Genomic DNA, 24,167 nt, shown 5'->3' with positions numbered 1-24,167 from the left:
GGGGCACGCCAAAACAATCGCTTCCAGATGTCCCGTCCGTAAGCCGGTCTCCACCATAGCACCTTCATAGCACTATGTACCGGTGGAAGGTAGCTAGCTGAACAGCACACTGCGCTGAAACAGAGCTGTAAGCCCAGGAAAATATTACAAGATATTAACCATAGCATCACTCCCTATTCGGTGGAAATAGCCGATCTAGAAGCTCACAATGCAAAAAGGTATAGACTCCGCAGAACTAAGTATATAGGGTTTAAATGATGCCCTATATACTATAAACACGTCAAATTGAGTTGTCGATCTTTTGTTTTAGCTATTTTTTGAAAATTGTGTTTTTGTGTTTTATTTTCATTTTCATTAAATAACATGTTTTGGAAAATGTTGCCTATATAGGTTGAAAGTAAACCAATAGGACTGTTTCTAGGTCTAATAGTGCAGGCCTGTGGTGTTTGGCTTTTGATGGCTCTGGTTGATGTGCAACTGGGTCCCGGCTCTAATGAATAATGAATGGCCATATTGTCATCGCACACAGATCACATTTCACATGGCAACGGACCGACCACGCTCCTAATTAGCCAGGGCTGCGTTTGGCCTGGGCGAGAGAGAGAGAGAGAGAGAGAGAGAGAGACCCGAGCGATCAAAGAGAATCAGTTACACACGGCCATTTTTCTTTTTAACTTTAAAAGCTAAGTCTACAATTCTTATGAAACCACCTTTTTCTTTGTTTTACTTTCTCTGTGACACTGATGTGTGAACCTGTTTCTTTAACCCACTTAAACCCTATATAGTTCAAGATAAGACCTTTATTGATCCTGAGAGTGACGGACATTCAGTCAGTCGCCATAGACAGCCCAAGCAGTTAAGATACAGGATACAACAGGGCAAGAAAAGAGTAGGCCTACTGTATATACAGCATGGTACTAAGACATCACAATTCAATGCAACACCATCAATAATTGGCCTTTTTTCTTTTACATTATACAACGTAATACAATAACAATATACAACACACAACACTATACACCCTCAGTACGCTTAGTTACAGCTGTGGTTCTCAAAGTGGGTTCCAGGGACCCCCAGGGGTCCTTGGGGGGGGTTCCAGGGGGTCCCCATTCAAATGAATAGTTCCATTCAAATTGACCCTTATGTGTCTGTAACTCTGAGAGTTACAACTCTAAAGGTTGTTGTTACACACCGGCGAATATAGCGAATATACGCAAAATTCTGACTCGTTCCGAATAATTAAAAGACGCTTTTTCGCTTCGCTTTTTCGCTCCATGTACGGAGCCATTGACTTTATAAGGTTTTTTTTAAAAAACGCATTATTCGCACGAAAAGATCGCCCCGGTGTGTAAGGACCTTTAGTGTTACATGAACACTGATAATGATACAACAGTGTAGATTGGGACCCCCCACAAGAAATTAAAATGGTTGAGTCCCTGGCATATCTTTTCAAATGGGGGTCCGTGGGCTTACTTTCTGTCAATTTGGAGGTCTTTGATGCGAAAAAGTTTGAACCACTGAGTTACAGTATAATTGGTTGAGCGGGGTGGGTCCCCCCTAGCCTGGCATTGCCAGACTGATCACGTTGGATTCACTGAATGAGTTAACAGGAACCATAGCGTTCCTATTCTGGGGGCCGAACATTTGGCAAAAAGTGATCAATCTACAAGCTCACAACAATAGATAGAATAGAATAGTCCCCACTCCTTGGGGTGTTTTTTGTGTCACTGTATATATGCAAATGTGAAATATTATGTACACTACAGTATGTGAAATTTGTCTTAACTGCATTTTAGTAGCAGTGAGCGCCATTCTACGGCGCTCGGGGAGCAATTAGGGGTTAACAGAAAAGCCGGCAAAAGAACGTCATGAACATATCGTCTCTGTCAGGGTGGAAACCTCATACTGTATGTCCAAAACTGCTACTTTTCAGGATAAAAAAAAAAGAAAAGTAGCAGATCCACAAGTTAAAAAATCGTTGCTTGGCACCGTGTATCGAGCTTGTGGATCTGCCACGTTTCTCTATGCTTCTATGATCTGCTATGCTTTTTAGTGTGTAGTATAGTATGATCAAGTAGGGGCGTTCATTTTTACGAAGAAAAACACAAAAAGTTACGATACGGAGACAGGGACGTGCACAGATAGACTCAAGGTGGTGCTAGAGCACCTGCCCTTCGCCCTCTTGAGCAGAAGTGCCCTTTTTCAGTTTACAGCAGGGGTCTTCAACAGGGGGTCCGGGACCCCTAGGCGGTCCTCAGAGTTACTACAGGGGGTCCGCCAAATCTTTATGTGATATGATTTTTCTTTCTATCATAACCACTCGAAACCTAGCATCCCTTTTCTGAGGAGAACTTTAGCCAAAAATAGCAGATCTACAAGCCCACAACGCCTCGCTATTTTTGGCAAAGAGGTATAGGTGTAGAGGGGAAAAAGAGCAGACCAAGTAAACAAAAAAAAGTATAATTTACTTGAGCACCTGCCCCTCAAAATGTCTGTGCACGCCACTGTACGGAGATGAGAGGTTTCTGTCCCCACAGCAGATATGTGAAATGGGGAAAAGAAGAGGAGGGGGGGATGATATTGTTGGGTCTGGGGGAGTAATTATACCTGGGTCACCATGCTCCATTTGACCTAGAAACTATAAAATGTTCTTTTGGGTGCGTTGGAGAAGGAGAGTGGTGGGACTGGTGTCTTAACGGCAGAAACAGAACATACATGGAGCTGTCGTCATAACTGCATGGTGATGGACAGACATGTAAAAAGTAAGTACATCTACTCAAGTACTCCCCACCATACTTTTTATAATTCTACTCCATTACACCTAGGAGGCAAATATTGTACTTTTGACTCCACTACAATTATTTGAAAAGTTTAGTTACAAAACACCAACTTATACTTGAATTATAGCTGATCTACAACAGTGAAAGTAATAAAAAACAACAACAAATACTCAAGTAAAACACAGATAAAACATATGCTTAGTAAATATACAAGTATCAGTAAATGTACACTACATTAGACTTTTTGTGTGGTAATTCTGCTTCAACAATGCTCTAACTAAGTTATTCCATACAGCAGTTTGCCAAAAGCCTATAGTCTTGAATGCATAACAGCAATGAAACGATTAAAGTAGAGGTTCTTCAAAATATTGGCTTTTACCCGTGAGGGATACGCATTTTACAAGCTAGGCTATATTTGGTGCATTTAGGGCGGTAACCTAGAAGTGACTTTGATCTTAAAAATCTAGTGCAAGTGGAACCACCTGGATTCAAACCTATGAACTGGACACCAAACATCTACCACAGAGTCAAGGGAGGAAGAATCCCCCTTTGACCGAAGAGGTCCTCATCAGGACCCTAGTCCGGGTCACGGCCAAACGTTGCCAGACCTCGCGAGAGAAACAAACAGCCAGATCGGCTATTTGAAACGGAAACAGATTGCCTATTTGAAAATAGCAGATCTACAAGCTCACAATGATCCACTATTTACAAAAGAAAATGTGAAAGGAATGTGAAATATTTGGAATATGAGGGTCTGCGCGGACTAATACATACAATTTGGGGGTTCTTGACCTGAAAGCGTTTGAGAAACACTAGTTCAAACAACATTAGAAAGGAACCCCAATTAAGCAAGTACACTTTTGAAACAAGCCCATAAAACCTGCAACTACCAATATTTACAACCAACTTTACAGAAAAAACAAGCCCAGAGTCGCTTATAATAAGCAGCAGACATGGCATCACTGGTCATGGCACCTGGATTCATACCCTGGTCTCCTGGGTAGGAAACCCCAAGCATCTACCACTCAGCCCAAAGGGATCTCCACCCTCCCCCGGGCCAAGGGAGATATGAGGTTTCTGGGTGTCGTCAGGCAAGACTACTCTGCTACTATGAGTCTAAGGGTGATTAATGACAAAATAAAATCCAAAAATAGTAGAAATGTAGGCATTTATGTTGCAGTGGGGCATGAAGGAGTGAGTTGTCTCCAGTTGTCTGGGTATGCTGAAAAGGAAGCATGCAAAGGGATTTGGGATTTCACACCTAATTAACCACTTATAACCTTATATTCAGCGCTTCCTTGAAAATAGCAGATCGACAAGCTCTGTAGTAGTGAATTCAAGGTTAATTTAGTGCTTTAGTTAAACTACAGCAGATTACAAACACGGCAGGCTTAGTAAGCAACACAGCTTTTTTCAACAATGAAATTAATAATGGGTGCGTTAGATTAAATCTAACACGCCCATTATTTTGTTTGATAAGCTGCAGCTGTGTTGCTTTACAACACACAGTGTACAATAAGGTCAGCCTTATGCAGCCTGACATGGTTTTAATCTACTGTAGTTTTCCTTTAACCAGAAATGGAAAAACAAACTACAAAATCAGCCTGTGGGATCATCACCCTTTAAGTTTAACCCGTTAAGACCTGGAACGCATCTGTGTCATTTTAGACTTCTTTGGGCTATTCAAAAATAGCAGATCTACAAGCTCATAGCGCGGCACCGAGTGCAGCGCTACGAGCTTGTATATCTGCTACTTTTGAAAAATCGTGAAATTTGTGCAAATCTTTGAATGTATATTTTTTAAGCGAACATTTGTAACTCTGGGGATTCTACAAATGTCCTCTAAATCCAAACAGTTGTTTTTGAAAAAATCTCAAAATATTTTGTTCCAGGGACCCCCCAGAAGCAAAGATTTCAGTATAAAATGTTTAAGATTTGCACCAATTTTCACCAATTTTCGAAAATAGCTGATCTACGAACTCGTAGCCTATGAGCTTGTAGATCTGCTATTTTTTGAAAAGCCAAAGAAATCTAAAATGACACTGATGCGTTCCCGGTCTTAATGGGTTAAGTTTAATGTACAAGCCAATTCAAAGCTATATGCTGCTGATTCTACAGTACTGAATTGCAACAATGACACAAAATGACCCTATGAATGTGACATGAACAGCTGCCATTCGTACCGGACCACCACAGCCCCTCACAATTAAGCGCCTCCCTGTTATACTTTAAACATGTCTGATGTAATTATGGAGCATAAGTCCCCATGTCAACATTTACAACTCCTCTCAAGTCAACACACTAACATCATGCAGCCTGAGTACAAGCCGTTCAAATGAGAAACACTGTGCTGTGTGACTGACAACCACATGTACAGTATTGGCAAGAATGAATGGCTTTGTTGTCTCTGCCATGGCTGGACGGCCGAAGGCCGGCCGGACGAACGGCTGAAGGGTGGAGACCTGTCACAATTATTACATAATCGCAATTGCTTGAGATAAAAGCAATTATTTTTGCATAATCGTCTCCATGTTGTAAAATGTTCATACATTTTCAAACATTTTCCAAAAAAAAACATTTTCCGCTATGTTTTACATGTTTTTGAAAGTATAAAATGTTTAAATGTGTCAGTAATGTCTTAGGTATATTTAAAGGGGCTACACAATGAATTTTAACTTTTTCTTCATTTTTGTGTGTTTTTGGTCTCCCCCACCTCTCTTCTGTTCCAACAAATACCCGACTTCGAGCATGCAGGCTTTCATAGGCTATCTGTGTTTTTTATGTAAATTGGTCTGAAAACAGTCCGTCAGATTTGTTCCCCCTGCCTACGTCACGTCTGGGAACAATTCCTCCCGTTTTTCAGTTCTAACCCAACAAAAAAAAAAAAAAAGTTTTTTGTTTTTTTAATAAAAATTAACACAGAACCAGGACATAACATGCATACAAACTGGCTCAATAGCGCCCCGTGCCAAACAGGACAATGTGGTATTGCAGGTGAAAGTGCTTTATAAGCCAGAGAGAAGTTAGTTGGAATGAGTATATCTGAGGCTTGATTTAGGCTCAAACCTTTTGAAAAACGTTTGAGGGACATAAACAATATGATATTAAATTGTATTATTATTTTTTAAATTCATGGTGTAGCCCCTTTAAGTTATTTGTCATATCTGCCCTTTGCCATTTGTGATAATGAAGTCTAAAAAACATGATTAATCGCAATCGCAATCATTTGTATCTGTAGCAGCAGATACAAACATGTAGCAGCAGATACAGGGGTCCTCTTTCTGGCCCCTTTGGACCAATCAGCATGACACTTTGCATGCATGCACCCACTGCACACAAAATGAAGTGGAAACCGAGCTAAACCTTCTAACCATCTGTCCATTGCACCAAGACATCAGAGACACATACTTCCCACAGATTACAACCACACACAGAGATTTTAAAAACATGACCAATGACAAAAAAACTCCCATATCTGCTGGGCGAAGTACAACAATGTGCAAACACAGCAGCACGATTCGTGAGTTGCTGTGATAGGAGAAGGATATCAAACGGAACACAGCCACCCTAAAGACTAATCATTGTGTATATTCCTGCACTATACCTGCACCCAGTGATCTTGGTACAGTACATAGAAATTGATCTATTGAAGATTCTGACTTTCAAATGTACATATTTTTTGTTTTGATTGTATTGCTGTATTTTTGTATTGTGCTTTCTGCTTTGTATGTTTTCTCATGCCAATAAAGCCCTTTGAATTGAATTGCATACTCCATCCCACTCGGGGTATGGCCAAGGAAGAATTGCCAACCCACATTTTTCAAATCCGGCAGTTTTGGCCTAAAACTCCTACACAGTACTGTAGGTCGTACACTCACAAATTGTTTTTCACCGAGATTCCTTGGATCATGACTCAACTCCCAGAGTTGCCAGACTAGCCCTTGGTGGTAGCCAACCCGGCCTGGCGGAGACGTGCGCTCTGAGGAGCGCATTGTCTAGTTTTCTTTCATTTCACACGAATAAACCTAACTTGAGAGTATAGCTTGATATAGTCAAATAGCTGTTTTTCCTCTTTCTGTTTTCGTTCATGGTTAATGGCTTTTATTAGAGGTCTAAATTGTTCCTAAGAGCAAGCAAGTTGCTCTATATAACACACTCACTGTTCATTCCACCCTCAATCACTTTCCAACAAGAAATATGTTTAGTCTAAATTTAGAACACTTAAGTTGAACCAGGCTAATTCAGACCAGAATAGATAGACTGTCTGAAGTCCATCCAAATCATGACGGATTTATGCTCAAGTGTTGCGTGCGTGTGTGTGTGTGTGCGTGTGTTTAACCAATTATGCCCTATATATGTCATCGTATGACGAATAGTGAAAATAGCTAATCTACAAGCCCTGAGCTCGAAATCTTATGACATTTTTCATCTACACTATTAAGCAAATAGGGATGCTCACAATCACACTGGACCTAAGTTGGCTCTGTACTTGGACAGCTTTTTTTTCCCATCGACACCAAATCTCTGTAACTCTGACAGTGAACAAAATTCTAAGAGTTATTTATTTATTTATTTTTGAAAATTGTATTGGAGGATAAACCCTTTTTTTATGGGGGGGGGGGGGGGTCCTTTGAAATTAAATAGGTTGAGAATCACTGAATTAATTATACAATGGGATTTCTCCTTGTTTATACAGGAGAAATCTCATTGAGATACAATATCTTCTGTTATAAGGGAGCCCTGTTTTTGAATAGCCAAAGTATACCCCACTTTTAGAACCAATGGTGTCCGGACAGGCATCTGCCCACACATGGAGAACATATCTATCTCCAGGCCTCCTCGCCACCTCCTCACACCTCAGATAACCTCTGTACAGCATGGGGGGCAGTGTTGCCAGATTCTGTGAGAGAAACAAGCAACCAGGTCTAGGAAAACCAGCCCAAAAGAAGCGACTATGGGCCACATGAGCACTTTAACATAATACATCAGCCATTTGAAAATAGCAGATCTACAAGCTCACAACGCGTCGCATCGCGACGCGTTGTGAGCTTGGAGATCTGCTATTTTTCAAATAAAATCTTGCAGGGAAATTATAAAAATCAGATCTGGCAACCCTGATGGGGGGTGGGGTAGGGTATGTTTCCTATAGACGCCCATGCATCCCACCACTGTGTGACAGCCATGATGTTTTATAAGTCATTTTATACTGTTTTATACTGCGTTGTTACTATGGCAACTGCATTTCCCTCAAAGGAACCATAAAGGTCTGTCTGTCTGTCTGTCTGTCTGTCTGTCTGCCTTCCCCTCCATTTGGGTCCATTTGTATACTCTCAAGAGTGTTAAATTAACACTCAAGATCGGGGTCCCAGAGATAGAAATGGAGAGGGCCACTAAATGCCTCCACACTCACTCCAATCTGACAGACAAACACAACGCATTGTGAATGGGGCGTGTCCATGTTGTCTGTAGGCGTGGCTTCTGCCCGATCATTAAGAGGCTAATCCAATTACAGCCTCATTTCAGCTTTTGGCTACTTTCAAAAGGGACTCCTTTCAATAGATTGTTTGTGTGTATGCGTGTGTGTGTGTGTGTGTGTGTGTGTGTGTGTGTGTGTGTGTGTGTGTGTGTGTGTGCATGCATGCGAGTGTGCGCGCGCGCGTGTGTGTGTGTGTGTGTGTGTGTGTGTGTGTGTGTGTGTGTGTGTGTGTGTGTGTGTGTGTGTGTGTGTGTGTGTGTGTGTGTGTGTGTGTGTGTGTGTGTGTGTGTGTGGTGTGGTGGTGAGTGTGATCATTTCATTATCTAGGCAAACAGCTATTAATTGGCTGGATTTACAAGCTTGATCTTTGTTTCATGACAGGAAATTGGTTTAGCCCAAGGTTCTATGCAGTGCTGGAAGAAGTAATTGGGTTTTTTACTTACTAGGTAAATATAGTAAAAGTAAAACATACTCAATTAAAAGGCCAGTATTAAAAAATGTACCGAGTACAATTACAAAAGTATCAGAATATACTCACGGACCAAAGCACAATACAAAAATGTGTCGAAATTTGTCAAACGTTTTTCGAAAATAGTAGCAGATCTACAAACTCACAAGACGCAATGTATTAGTTTGTAGATCTTGTGAGCATGTATTCAATCTAAATCTGTATAAGTAACTAGTAACTAAAGCGATCAAATAATAATTGCAGCGGAGTAAAAAGTACAATATATGCCTCTAAAATGTAATGGAGTAGAATATAAAGTATAAAAAATTGGAAATACTTGGGTAAAGTAAAAAGTACCTCCAAATTGTCCTTAAGTATAAGTGCGGTACTTGAGTTAAATGTACTTAGTTACTTTACAACCACTGATTATTTCTATGTGGAGACAGAGCCAAGTGTAGCCAGTGAATCACTTCTTTATGTGAGGCTCCGGAATCACACAGACTTTCTGTCCGGTTTCCACATTATGCAGATCCCAGCTATTGAGGGCCATGCAGTCGGTGGCCTAGGATCCCTGCACATACAAAGCAGGACAGGCCAAACTGATCCAATACCACAGTTTAACCCAGTGTTTCTCAAACCTTTTCATGTCAAGGACACGCAAATTGATATTTATTTGGCTGCGGACCTCCCCCATCTCAAAAATGTTTTGTGCCAGGGACCTTAACAAGCTTTATATACATTCAAAGATTTTCACACATTTTCACGATCTTTGAATAGCCAAAGTACAAAATATGGATAAAGTAATTACAATTATTGTGACATTATATTAACTAATTTGGCTGGGGAAATGCCACACTCTGTAGAACTTCCTCTGTCCTAATTAAATGGTAAAAAAAAAATCTATAACTATTGGTTCTTAGAAAACCTTTTCATGGTTCTCTTCCGCAAGAAAGTAATGGCAATCGTAAACAAAACAAAATAGGAAAGATGAATCCATCAAATCTTGAAACTTGAACAAAAACAAAATACAACCTCTATTCATAAAAGTATACACACAGTGCACAATACGTGTGTGTGTGTGTGTGTGTGTGTGTGTGTGTGTGTGTGTGTGTGTGTGTGTGCACGCACGCAAAAACCCATCATGCTCATTCATATGCTGTGCCATTTGGCACAACATAGCTGACTGATTGGGCAAAACAAACCGTCGATTCTCACACCTGTGCCGTCCAACGGGTGCCGAGTCGGGACGGATTCGTCCATCCGTCATCATTTGACGTGAAGAGGCGGCTGCAACATTGCATGTTTACGAGGACATGATGATTTATGATACTGTCCCTATCGCTATTCACCTGTTTCCTAGGCTGTGTGTTTTCCACTTCCTGTCGATTTGATCCAATGGAATCCAATGAAACTGGTCAGATGACCAATGATATCCAATGAAATCGACAAATGTTTTACTTAAGTAAAAGTATCAATACTGCAATGTAGAAGAAGTATGTTACAAGTAAAAGTCCGGAATTCAACATTTACTTAAAAAAAAAAAGTACAAAAGTATTTATGAAAACGTACTTAAAGTACCAAAAGTAAAAGTACAAAAATGTTTGAAAATAGCAGATCTACAAGCTCACAACGCGTCGCGATGCGACACGTTGTGAGCTTGTAGTTCGGCTATTTTCAAATAGCCTCGGTATAAAGCGGACTTGAGCCACGCGAGGCTCCCCGAGTCAGCACGTCATGCGCGAGTAAATCTTCAGACGGCGTGCCAGCCTTGTTTTAAGTGTTTTTTAGCGGAGTCGTCAACCTCTTACGAGTTGAGTTTGAGAACGGGTTTGAGAACAGCACTTCCGCATTGGAGTGTGGCCGGGATTTCTGGGGGGACGGGGGTTACCCGTTACGTCAAATGTTGCCGGTCAAATGTCGCCCCCCAAGCCTATAGTACTTGTACGAGTGAGAATATGTTGAAACAAAAGAGTAATATCTACGTAACATGGTGGAGGTCAAACGAGAGAGGTGTGCATAGTTGAGCGTGTTGGGCTATGTTTCAGCCACAAGATTGTTTCAGCGTTTTCAAGCAGGTGGGCAAATGTGCAGACAGAGTGACGTACCGTACACATACTGTACTAGGGATGGCCAAATGGAGACATTTTATTAACCGGTTACCGTTAGGCCTTAACGATGAATCAATCGATAACCGGTAAGAAAAAAATTGTGTAATATATTTTTTAAGGGCCAAAATACATTTTATTTCAAAGGGCCAAGTCTACACAGTTTGTTTTGTGTCTCCAGCAGAGTTTCTAGTGTCTAGAGTGCACATGAACTCTGCAGCCGCACTGAGGCGCTCCAACACAAACAATACCAATACAAAAGACGGGGAAGAAGAATAAAGTGGAAGTTACGTGTGGTTGCAGGTGTAGACTTGGCCAAAAAACAAGTAAAAACATTTTTGGCCCTTAAAAAAAGTAGTATTAATCGGTTGCCGATTTCTTAACGGTTAACGGTTGGCCATCCCTATACTGTACACAGACAGATAAGCAGCCTCGTTATTACGATCGTTTCACATTAGCGTTTCACACAGCAAACAACAGATGATGTCAATAACATCACCTGTACTTAAGCCTGACACCATGATCGTACAACAACGACAATAGACGATCAACAAGCTCACAACGTGTGGCTGTGTAACGATTCATTCATACCAAAAATGGGGGTCCTTGAAATTGCAGGATTTGAGAACCCACTGCATTAAGACCTGGAACGCATCTGTGTCATTTTTTTATTTGAGCTAAAAAGCATTATTTTACACTTTGGCTGTTCAAAAAATAGCAGATATACAAGCTCATAGCGCGGCACCGAGTGCCGCGCTATGAGCTTGTAGATCTGCTATTTTTGAAAAATCGTGAAAATGTGTGCAAATCTTTGAAGATATCTATTCTTTTAAAGCGAACATTTTTAACTCAAATCTTTGCTTCTGGGGGGGTCCATGGAACAACATTATTTTGAGATGGGGGTCCGCGGCTAAATACATATAATTTTGGGGGTCCTTGACATGAAAAGGTTTGAGCACCACTGACTTATAGAAACATACGTTTTTCAGAACACTGTTGGGATTTAGAAGACATTTTGTAGAAAATCAGTGGATCGCAATGTTGTCGTGTGATTTCCGACAGGCATTCTCTCTCTTACCTGCAACAACAGGTGAGCCGGTTGCCACCGCCGACACCAGCACCGCCGTCATCAGCCCCAGAAAGACTGCGTGAAGAAGGGCAGCCGCGGGCCTCACCGTGGAGCCGCCTGGGGGTGGGAGAAAACCTGCCATCGTATGGAGGTCAAGGCATCGTATCCATTTAGGGGAGAACGGGGGAGTATTTTCTCACTTTACCACCCAGTGGATGGCTGCTCAGACGGCTTTGATGAACACACGGGGAGGAGTTTTTTTTTGGGGGGGGGGGGTCAAGTGTCTTGCTTCAGGGACTCTTCCACACGTATACTGGGGGGCGAGCCGGGCAGTCGAACCGGGCAACCTTCCGATTCCCCAGATGGCCTCTCTCTCTCTACCCACTCAGCTTATGGGTGTCCGTTTATTAGGAGAAGGTTCATGCTGACGGAAGCTTCAGGCTGTGTGGGTGTTTTTTGCTCGGGTGCCTTCCCCTTTCTTGGGTGTAAACCCCTTTAGTTCCTGGTCCCCGCCGTCCGTAACGTGTGTCTGTCTCTACGGTCTTCAGGCTGGAAACAAAACAAGGTTGTGCTGTTAAAAATATATAATTGGCATGTTGTACGACATGCATGAAAAAGTTGAAATTCACTCAAATACAGTATAATAATGATAGGCGTGTGTGTGCGAGCGTGCGTGCGTTGGTGTGTGTGTGTGTGTGTGGGGAAATTGAGAGAGAAAGAGAGAGAGAGAGAGGTTCAACACAGGTGACATTCCCATGGTATGCATAACAATGAATTCACGCGCGCGCGCACGCACGCACGCACGCACGCACGCACGCACGCACGCACGCACACACACACACACACACACACACACACACACACACACACACCTCAGCTGCCATGTTTATAATTAAAGCCATATAACACTTTCAAGCCAGGGGTCAATTTTTGGTTAGATTTGTACCCCCTATCAGAGTTAAAATAAACACCATGGATGTTTACAGTTTACAGTGCATCAACAGCTATTCTGCATCTAGCTGCCTGTAGTCTCTAAAACAAAAGGAACGCCATGCGTTGTTCACAAAGGGAGCAGACAGACATGCATCATAGAGGTATAGTATATATCATACATGCATGCACCCACGTGCTCCATAGAGGCAGATCATATGGGGGATAATAATTATTAGTCCGTTCAGTAATCATAAAGGCAACCTCATGGCGTCACGCATGATGACCAGATAACTCACTGACTGCGCACACACACACACACACACACACACACACACACACACACACACACACACACACACACACACACACACACACACACACAGGCACGCACGCACACACAGGCACGCACACACATGCAGGCATGCAAGCAGGCACCGCACATGCACACATTATTGAGATGACAAAGGAGGATCAGACCAGACCAGACCACACACGCACGCACGCACGCACACATACATGCTAGAATGCGGCACGTTACAGATCTAAACGTTACATTTCCCCGTTACATTGCAGCATCATCATGATGTGTTGTCCCGTTACTTCAATATGACTCATTGGATATGATAGCCAGGCAGCCAGACACACAGACACTTTGAAATTATCCCCTAAAGCAGGGGTCTTTTGCTGCTCTTTTTTCCCCCTGTACACCTATAACTCTTTGCCAAAAATAGCCGATCTACAAGCTCACAACACCTCACAGCGCGAGGCATTGTGAGCTTGTAGATCTGCTATTTTTGGCTAAAGTTCTCCTCAGAAAAGGGATGCTAAAAAATCATATCACACAAAGATTTGGTGGACCCCCTGTATTAACTCTGAGGACCCCCTGTTGAACTCAGACCCCTGACCTAAAGCTCATCAAAAACACATTTTCTATTAAATATGATTGTAGTTTAATATCATCATTATTTGTGCACAACTAGCTCAGTAACGTACCAATGAACGTATATGAACACTTACCCCCCCCCTCAAAAAAATGGGATCAGCTCCTCGCACTATTAGATATGTGTATATTCCTTCGTATGTCCTCGGAGAGATAGAAAAGCCGGGTCAAAGCATGCAGTCAAACTTTAACAGCGCTACAATGTAACTAAGATGTAACTTATTGCGATTGTGATGCTGTTTGCTGATCATCAGTGTCTTCTCTCTGCCTTTCATCTGACACTCTCTGGCAACACTGTAGCCACTAGCAGGGTTGCCAGATCTGCGTATTATAATTTCCCCGCAATATTTTATTTGAAAATTAGCCGATCTACAAGTTCACAACGCGTCGCATCGCAACGCGTTGTGAGCTTGTAGATCTGCTATTTTCAAATAGCTTATGTATATGTTAAAAGTGCTCATGTGGCACATAGTCGCTTCTTTTGGGCTGGTTTTCCTAGACCTGGTTGCTTGTTTCTCTCACAGAATCTGGCAACGCTGTAGCCGCTAGTAGTCATCCCGGCACGGTCACGCCCCCCGGCGCATCCCATTGGCCCTCGGTGTCCACTGCACGACGGTGATTGGATCCGGGCTCTGTCCCTCAGAAAGGGGGTGGGAGGAGGGGGCGTTAAGTTCGGTTGTGACTGGCGTCTGTGGCTTCCACGGCAACGTAGGTCGTCTCGTGCGAACCGTTAAGCCTGGAAAATAGCAGATCTACAAGCTCACACACAACCAGTGGTGGAAAAAGTACTCACATTTTTTTGACTTAAATAAAAGTATCAATGCTGCAATTACAAATAATAACAAGTTAAGGTCCAGGATTAAACATTTACTTGAGTAAAAGTACAAAGGTATTGGTATAAAAATGTACTTAAAGCACCAAAAGTAAAAGTACTCATTATGAAGGTCCCATTTCACAAGTTTTCAAATGTATACAATGTATAAAAATCCAAAAAAATAGCAGATCTACAAGCTCACAACGCAAGATCGGCCATTTTCAAATTGCCAAAGTATAGGTCTGAACCAACTGAAGTGGTTTCGTAATAATAATACAAATCTACAAAGTAACAAGTAGTAGCAAAAGTTTTCAAATAATTATAGTGGAGTAAAAGTACATTTGCCTTTGAGATGTAGTGGAGTAGAAGAAAAAATATTGAAAATTGGAAATACTCCAGTAAAATAAAAGTACCTCAAAATTGTACTTAAGTACAGTACTTGAGTAATTTTACTTAGTTACCTTACCACTGTAAGTGGCAGCCTAATTACATTGACGTGTGCCCAGCAGAAACGCTAGTGTATGCTGCCACCTAGTGGTAAGGTTAAATCATTGTAGGGCACCGTTTATGAATAGTGCACCGGTCCTTCACATTTTCATGTCAAGGACCCCTAAACCTAAATCGATCTGCATTGGGCTGCGGACCCCCATCTGACAACATTGTCTTGCCATGAACCCTTATTAGAGAATATGTTTTAAAGTATTCAAACGTGATTTTTCAAATAGCAGATCTGCTATTTTTTACTATAGCTGAAGCATGAAACAGGGTTAAAGTGGTTAAACAGATTTTGATGATGCTGCTAAGTAATCTTTTCTGGGGACCCACAGATATCTCCATTTCCACACCCTAATGCCATAGAGAATACAGTGTAATTTGAAAAAATCACACCCTGTGTGGAGAGAGTGGTGCCTTTGATGAGCCCCGTATTGATGTTGTCGTCAATGTTTGTTTATTGGACATACATACATACACCCGGACACACAGACAAAGTCAGATATAGGAGTGGTTGGCACCACTCAAAAAGATAACATGTAACTTAAATATATTTCTATAAACAGAGATGGAACTGGATGTTGAAAGCCAGGAGATAAATGTAGGTGCTACGCCAGGGACAATATCCTGAGGCTGTTTGGCAAGTTAAAAAAAAACGTAAAATGTATATATATATGTGTCACGTCCTGGGTCTTTCCCCTGCCTTTTCCTGTTCTTACCACTCTCTGAAATGTCCTTGGCACAAACACTGGGTCTGCCATGAGAATAGTCACACCAGGGCCCACGTACAGCATGGCCCCGTCAGGTGCCCCTGGGGGCCACAGGCATAATGTTGCTCCAATCCGAACCAAACTTGGCAGTTGGCACAAACACTGTTCAGGGGTCTGCTATGACAATAGTCCCAACAGGGGCCATACGTGCGCCGTTGCTTCAATCCGCCAAAAGAACGCTGTTCAGGGGTTTTCAAAAATGTTATCCAAAATTGGTATTTAGTAGCACCAACTCTTCCATCTTGAATCATTTACCTGCAAATAGAGATGATGTAGATGTTACTACAGTCCATCCTGAAAGTTTACAAAATGAACACACCAATTAACACACTGCAGTAACACACCAAAAATATGCTGTGTTACTGCAGTGTTTAACACTTCAAATGGCCATGTAAATCGGTGACCACTGCTCTGGTCAATGCAACATAGGACTATGTTGGACTATGTAAAAAAAAAAAAGAAAAAAAAAAAAGTAAAATATTTTTCACAGGTCAACCAAAGTGATGGGTTGTAAGCAAATGAGTTGTTTGGGTCCCTGTTATTGGCCTTTGACTTGAAAGCCATTTACAATTTAGTGAACTTGGCCCTGTTCATCGGCCTTCAACTTCAAGCCTTGCCCTGGTTATAAACATAATCTCTTCACCACGGCTGAAGGCACCATTATGTTTTCACCCTGTTTGTTTGTTCTGTTCGGGTTCAATCAAACAAACCGCAGGACCGATAAGTGTCACATTTCAGAACAGGACAAGGCTGAGGCCAATAATACTGAAGCTTTAAATGATGAGAGATTTTTTTCCATCTCTCCCTTCTGGTCTGTCAAACATAGGCACCCTCAGTCATTATCAAATCTACCAAAAAGTCTGAGGATGCAGAGGAATATCAGAATGATGTCAAGGTAGAGGTTGAGGGCGGCGTAGACATACTCGTCTGGACTCAGACTCAGCTTCTTGTTGCCCAGGAGTCTCTGGGTGTCCACAGCCAAATAGCAGGTGAAGATGAGGGCTCCCATTGCGGCATAGACAACGTGCAGGATCTTGTTCGCAAGGAAGATGGCGAGAATTAAAACGACCCACAGGACCATGGCGCAAACAGAGAGCACCCCCGCCCACGAAGTGAAGTCATACTTGGTCTGTAGGGAGAAGAGGACCACGGTGACGCAGACCGATGTGGTGATGGCGACAGCCATGAAGACGATTTCTGTGTCGTAGGAGCTGGCAATCATTCCCACCATGAAGGACATGCTCAGGGTCAGGATAGACAATGCAATCAGGTTCCAGGGGTGTTTGCGGCGGAATTCTCCGCCGCAGACGAGTAGGAAGAAAGTGGTGATGTAGATGGCGATGGACGTGTAATAAAGCCACTGGTTTTTCATCACAAAGTACTTGGCATCATGGATATAGGTAATGGCAGCAACAAAGTTGAACGTGACCAGCAGCTGCACTGTGAGGATCAAGAACACCTTCCTGATGAAAGCCTTTCGGATGGCCATGTCCTCAAAGTAGGGGTTTAAAGTGTCGTGGTAAGATGGAGGAGGTCCCGGGTGGTAGCCTGGTTGTCCATAGGCGGCTGCCGGTGGGTAGGCTGTATGGGGGTTTTGGCCGTATGGAGGGGGCAAGGAGAAGCCTGGCTGAGGGGCCACATTGAAGCCTGGCTGGGGAGGCCCGTAGACGTTATGGGGGGTGTTGCTCTTGCCTGTGACGGGGAAACCACTCTGATCCTGCGACATGGTGCGATGTTCAGCTCAATGCACTACTATCACAATGACGGTTTCCCTTTTATAAAGAGGCCTTGGGGAAATATCTACATGTATCTAAAGCTGTTGAATAATATTGAGAGTGTCTAATAGTTTCGCTGACTATAGTAACGGGCGGAATCACCATAGCCTTTTATAGCCTCCAGGTCACACCTCCTGACGCGTGTGTTCGTGGCTCCAAATATGGTAATACAACACATTTTCATTTTTTTCAGATTTTCTGTCTGTCACCTATGTACTGGCCACCCCCATTGTTCAATGTGTGCAGGGTAGTCCTATAACCAGAGTGATGGGGGGAAAAAACAACATCTGCCAAAAAGTGAGTTGTTTGCATCCCTGTTATTGGCCTTGGACTTGCCCTGTTCATCGGCCTTCAACCTCAAGCCTTGCCCTGGTTATAAACATAATCTCTTCACCAAGAACGAAGGCAACATTATGTTTTCACCCTGTTTGTTTGTCTGTTCGGGTTCAATCAAACAAACCGCACGACCGACAAGTGTCAAATTTCAGAACAGGACAAGAAGGCTGAGGCCAATAATACTGAAGCTTTCAATGATGGAGAGGATTTTCCCATCTCTTACCTTCTGGTCTGCCAAACATAGGCACCCTCAGTCATTATCAAAACCACCTAAAAGTCTGAGGATGAAGAGGAATATCTGAATGATGTCAAGGTAGAGGCTGAGGGCGGCAACGACATACTCGTCGGTTTCCAGTTTCTGCTTCTTGTCGCCCAGGAGTCTCTGGGTGTCCACCGCCAAATAGCAGGTGAAGACGAGGGCTCCCATCGCGGCGTAGACAATGCTCAGGATCTTGCTGGCAATGAAGATGGAGAGAATGCCAACGACCATCAGGACCATGAGGCAGACAAAGAGCACCCCCGCCCATGAAGTGAAGTCATACTTGGTCTGTAGGGAGAAGAGGACCACGGAGAAGCAGACCACGGCGGTGATGCCGACAGCCATGATGACGATTTCTGTGTCGTAGAAGCTGGCAATGGTTCCCACCATGAAGGAGATGCTCAGGGTCAGGATAGACAATGCAACCAGGTTCCAGGGGTGTTTTTTGCGGAAGTCTCTGCAGCAGACGAGTAGGATGACAGTGACCAAGTAGATGGCCATGGACGTGAATAAAAGCCACGGGTTTCTCATCACAAATTGCTTGACAGCGTGGAAATAGGTAAAGGCAGCAACAAAGTTGAACGTGACCAGCAGCTGCACTGTGAGGATCAAGAACACCTTCCTGATGAAAGCCTTTCGGATGCCCATGTCCTCAAAGTTGGTGTCGGTGAAGTAAGATGGAGGAGGTCCCTGGTGGTAGCCTGGTTGTCCATAGGCGGCTGCCGGTGGGTAGGCTGTATGGGGGTCTTGGCTGTATGGAGGGGGCATGAAGCCCGGCTGAGGGGCCACATTAAAGCCTGGTGGCGGAGGGGGCCCGGAGAAGCCTGGCTGGGGAGGCCCGTAGCCGCCCTGCGACATGGTGCGCTGTTCAGCTCAATGCACTCCTTTCACAATGTCGGTTTTCCTTTTAAAAAGAGGCCTTGGGGAAATATCTACAGGTATCTAAAGCTGTTGAATAATATTGAAAGTCTAATAGTTTCGCTGATTATAGTAACGGGCGGAATCACCATAGCCTTTTATAGCCTCCAGGTCACACCTCCTGACACATGTGTGGGTGGCTCCATATATGGTAATATGGTGCCATATAGGGAATCGCAGTTCCCGCCCACTGCCTGGTTCCACTGCAAAATACTCAATGCATTTTTCCCATTGACACATCCAAAAATATTTATATCAATTAATTTAAGCCTATAATCAAGCTATCCAGGGTCCTGGTGAATCATGACCATAAAACGTTTGATTCTGTGAAAAAAAAAAAATTGAAAACGGAAAAACAAAGGGTATTTATTAAATATAGTATATCATATAATTAAATATAAAATTTAAAAAAATCACAGAAAAAAATGTTTAATGGTCATGATTCACCAGGACCCTGGATGGCTTGATTCTAGGCTTAAATTAATTGATATAAATATTTTTGGAAATGTCAATGGGAAAAATGCTTTGAGTATTTTGCAGTGGAACCCGGAAGTTGCCGCAACTGCGATGCCCTATATGGTAATACAACACATTTTCACCGTTTTCGGATTTTCTGTCACCTTCTAATTTACTGGCCATCCCCATTTTTCAATGTGCAGGGTAGTCCTATAGACTGGCTGTCACATGACTGACAACGAAATACAGACATGTTTCAGAACAAAGATATGTTGGCATTACAAACATTGTTAACAAGTTAAAAACTAGATAGAAACATTGAATAAGCCTTGTGATGACCACACACATTGCGTAGGCACCCTATTGTATTCAGTAGGGGTGGATAATATTCACACCCAGAGAAACCAGGCCATTTCCCACCTAGAATCACTAGGCCAGCGTCTCTAAGTGGTCTCTCGACCGGCTTCATCGGGAGGTTGTGTGCGTTAATTTTGCTAAGCAATATGTTAGTTTCATTCATATTCATGTATTAGTGAATTACATTTTCCCATTTCCATGGATGCTAGGGGACAGCTCCCATTCAAGCAAATAAGGTGAATTAAGGCAGAATTCTGATAGCCAATACCGTTAGTCCATAATTGGCTTCCAAATTTAGTGGGAGGGGCCTATTTTACATAAAATCATTATCGAAACGTCCAATCAACCCCAAATTAGAATGACATGTCATGGGTCGTGTTCCCAACAAATCATAAAAAGCATTCCCACTTTGAACCCCACAAATGTGCAAAATATAACCTTTTGCAAAAACATGATTTTTTTGGGGGGAATCAATCCCCTCAAAATGAAATACACATGATCTCAGGACTGATGTGACAATGCAATTGGCTCTTAAAATTAGTGGGAGAGCCTATTTCTTAAAAACAAAACGCCATAAATCACGAACGCAGGATCCGATCAGCACCAAATTTGAATCGCATGTTGCATGGCCTCCGACGCTGTTCCTCCGAGCATATTCCTCGAGTCCCGGCAGCCGCAACCCACGACTTGTGTCGGGGCAACCACACTTGCAATTTATTTTTTATACTTTTTTTTTGGTAGTTTTGTAACTGCATTTTGTCTTGTAATATTTCTGTTAATATTGTTTGTAAAAAAAAAAAAATGTCGGCAAATATTTGGGAGTGTAGCCTAATTATGATGATTTTTCCAGCAATTGTATAATGTGAAAGCCTTCTTTACATTTTGTGTTATATAACCTTTGACTGTACTACCTGTCCTGTTAACAAACTTGTTAATAAGTATTCAATCAATCAAGACATTTCCACAAGCTTTTTCCTTTTCCCTTTTCCCCCCCTTTTTCTCACCAATGTAACCGTTATGCCAATTAATTCCTCCCAGGGACATCACAGGCTCTCAGAAGGTGGGGGGGATGGACTTTCGGTGGACTGTTACTATACCCCTTATTTTACACTTTGGCTATTCAAAAATAGCAGATATACAAGCTCATAGCGCGGCACCGAGTGCCGTGCTATGAGCTTGTAGATCTGCTATTTTTGAAAAATCGTGAAAAACATTTGTAACTGTCAAATGTAAACACATTTTCTATTTTCAAAATTGTGCGTTTTTTGTCGTTTTTTGGTTACTTTATTTCGGTTTTAGGGTTAGGGTTAGGTTATTTAATTCTTATTTTTGCCTGATTTTACCGATTTATTATTAAAAAAAAAAGTTTTTATTTTTTCAAAAAGTGGGGGGTATGAAATCACGGATCTGTGAGAGTGAGGGTGTCGCGTCGTACGCACAGTGAATGGCCGTGACGCCCCTGATTCCTCCCCACACACATTTCTGTGTGTTGTCACAACTGTTGTATCCTACTGGCTCACCTGCCTGTGAGGAGTGGATGTAGAGCCTCCCCCCCCCCCCCCCCCCAGCTCATAGGAGTATGTGCAGTGACTAATATCACCCTCCCCGCCTGGCTTCCGTCTCCGCCTGGCTTCCCTCTCCCGAACAACACTGGCCAATTGTGTTCATATAGACACTCGATGCACCGTGGTGGATTCGAACCAAGGGGCCAGCCTGAGATTTTTACATTGACGCCAATACGGAAGAGACAGTTCATATGCATGGCCTGTAGTTTCGCTGTTTTACCCCATGCGGGTGTCAGAAAGAATTTATTGTAACGCAAGCGGATGGGTTTTAGACTAGATTTTCTTACCTTAATAAAAATTGTCATAAATACTATATGCTTCCAGTCGCTAGTTTAAAGTCTCCTTTCAATCTTTCATCATGATATGCGTTTTGGTAAACTATGGTCCCATTTATTTTAAAATTGACGATAAAGTATATAGCTCTGGGAGGGGCGGGATGATTTGATTGACAAGCTACACAACCAATAGCATTCATTCCCCGCCCCCGCTTTTGATTGACAATCTACCCAACCAATAATGATCTGGTTTCATTCTGCAGGATATGACGCGATATTGAAAGATGGCGGATTGCACACAGCTGAACAATCGGCTTCGTTTACGGTCTGTAGAGTCTAGGGGCGTAACGCTGTCCATTCATTTTATACAGTCTATGATTCGAACACCCAGACTCCGCTCCGCGGTAGTGGGCAGCTATGTGGAAATGGCCTCTGCTACGTTTCTCATATTTTTTATATAGCCGATCTACAAGCTCAAGGCTGGACTCGGTTCAGAGTCCTTCATTGATGTTACATATAGTTCTGCCACCTTTTCTGATTAGTCAATATTTGATAGTTTCTATCTTTTGCCATCATTCTTTGCTGCTTGGTGTAATAATGTACATTCATATTTTAATATATGTTTTTAAATCCCAATATTTGAGGAATCCATATGCAGAGGTACTTCCTTAGCATAACCTACTGACAGCATGCACAAGCTGTTTGACATCGATCGGTCCATCGCATTCCTCACATTCTCATTCTGACTTGTCAACCCTTGTCCCCGGGGCTACGTGGCAAAAACATAATCTCTCCACCAAGCTGAAGGCATTCAATGATGAGGATAGGAGAGGTCTCCTCCGTCTCTTTCTCCCTTCTGGCCTGCCAAGGCTAGAATACTTCTATCCCTCAGAAAACCCCAAAAGTCTGAGGATGAAGAGGAATATCTGAGTGATGTCCAGGTAGAGGTTGAGGGCGGCGAAGACATACTCGTCTGGACTCAGAGCCAGCTTCTTGTTGCCCAGGAGCAGCTGGGTGTCCACAGCTAAATAGCAGGTGAAGATGAGGGCTCCCAGCACGGCGTAGACAATGTGCATGATCTTGTTGGAAATGAAGATGCAGAGAATGGCGAAGACCATCAGGACCATGAGGCAAACAAAGAGCACCCCCACCCATGATGTGAAGTCATACTTAGTCTGTAGGGAGAAGAGGACCACGGAGAAGCAGACCACGGCGGTGATGCCGACAGCCATGATGACGATATCTGAGTCGTAGGAGCTGGCAATCATTCCCACCATGAAGGACAGGCTCATGGTCAGGATAGACAATGCAACCAGGTTCCAGGGGTGTTTGCGGCGGAAGTCTCCGCAGCAGACGAGTAGGAAGAAAGTGACCACGTAGATGGCCATGGACGTGAATAAAAGCCACGGGTTTTCCATCACAAAGTGCTTGGCATCATCGATGAAGGTAAAGGCAGCAACAGAGGAGAAAGTGACCAGCAGCTGCAAGGTGAGGATTGAGAACACCTTCCTGATGAAAGCCTTTCGGATGCTCTTGTCCTCAAAGTCAGAGTAGGGACTGAAAATGTTGTACGGTGGAGGAGGTGATCCCTGTTTGAAGCCTGGTTGTTCATAATCCGCTTCTGGTGGGGGATATGGCCCCCTGTGGCCTTGGCTGTATGGAGGGGGCATGGAGAAGCCTGGATGAGGTGGTTGTTGAGGGGGCATGTAGATGCCTGGCTGAGGGGGCATAAAGATGCCTGGCTGAGGGGTCATGTAGATGCCTGGCTGAGGGGTCATGTAGATGCCTGGCTGAGGGGTCATGTAGATGCCTCGCTGAGGGGGCATGGAAAAGCCTGGCTGAGGGGGGTCATAGATGAGTAAACCTCTCTTATCTAGCGTCATGGTGCACTAGTCGGCTCAATGCACTGCTATTGATTTTCCTTTTAGAGTCTCGACGAAATAAATCTTCTTTCAGAATACAGCAGGGCTGTACAGCATATATTATAGTTATATACTGACTTCAAAACATGCAGGACGTTATGAACTGATGTCACAGTAGAATGTTGATTCCATATATGGTAATATGGCTCCATATATAGGATTACCCATTACATTTTTCAATAGCCACCCGGCCACACATCCTGACATATGTTGACTCCATATATGGTAATATGGCTCCATATATGGGATTACCCAGCACATTTTTCAATAGCCACCCGGCCACACCTCCTGACACATGTTGACTTCATACATATGGCTCCATATATGGGTGCAGGATAATCCAACCAGACTAGAATACAACTGTGCTGTCATGTGACTGATAATGAAATGTGGATGCGATTGAGAACAAGGAGAGGTTGACCTTAACGATTATAGGTTATTTTCAAGGGGTTAGCGTTCTCCAAGCTGTCGGTTCAG

General features: G+C 43.0%; 3 protein-coding genes across 3 annotated transcripts in view; all 3 read right to left on the bottom strand.

Annotated features, from left to right (window-relative positions):
* Window positions 1–12,020, bottom strand: part of LOC311046852 (UPF0606 protein KIAA1549-like) — a gene marked incomplete at its 5' end in the record, with an annotated part of 91,291 nt that extends 79,271 nt beyond the window's left edge. Inside the window, one exon of the mRNA XM_084059426.1 lies at window positions 11,888–12,020. Within this exon, the coding sequence (XP_083915552.1) occupies window positions 11,888–12,020 (133 nt within the window). The remainder of the gene's footprint in view (window positions 1–11,887) is intronic.
* A 4,639-nt stretch (window positions 12,021–16,659) lies between these two features.
* Window positions 16,660–17,553, bottom strand: LOC311046851 (protein lifeguard 1-like; the record flags this gene model as incomplete). The annotated part of the gene is made up of 1 exon (XM_084059425.1): window positions 16,660–17,553. One exon carries the CDS (start codon window positions 17,551–17,553, stop codon window positions 16,660–16,662), a length of 894 nt encoding a protein of 297 aa, XP_083915551.1.
* A 635-nt stretch (window positions 17,554–18,188) lies between these two features.
* Window positions 18,189–23,651, bottom strand: LOC311046850 (uncharacterized protein; the record flags this gene model as incomplete). The annotated part of the gene is made up of 3 exons (XM_084059424.1): window positions 18,189–19,046; window positions 19,800–19,803; window positions 22,666–23,651. The coding sequence occupies 3 exons, from the start codon at window positions 23,649–23,651 to the stop codon at window positions 18,189–18,191; spliced, it is 1,848 nt and encodes a 615-aa protein (XP_083915550.1).
* Window positions 23,652–24,167: the final 516 nt, after the last annotated feature.

Source organism: Gymnoscopelus microlampas (genome assembly GCF_963454915.1).
Source record: "Gymnoscopelus microlampas genome assembly, chromosome: 6".
Classification (NCBI taxonomy): domain Eukaryota; kingdom Metazoa; phylum Chordata; class Actinopteri; order Myctophiformes; family Myctophidae; genus Gymnoscopelus; species Gymnoscopelus microlampas.
Note: the sequence above shows the minus strand (reverse complement) of the source record. Positions and strands in the feature narration are given on the sequence as shown.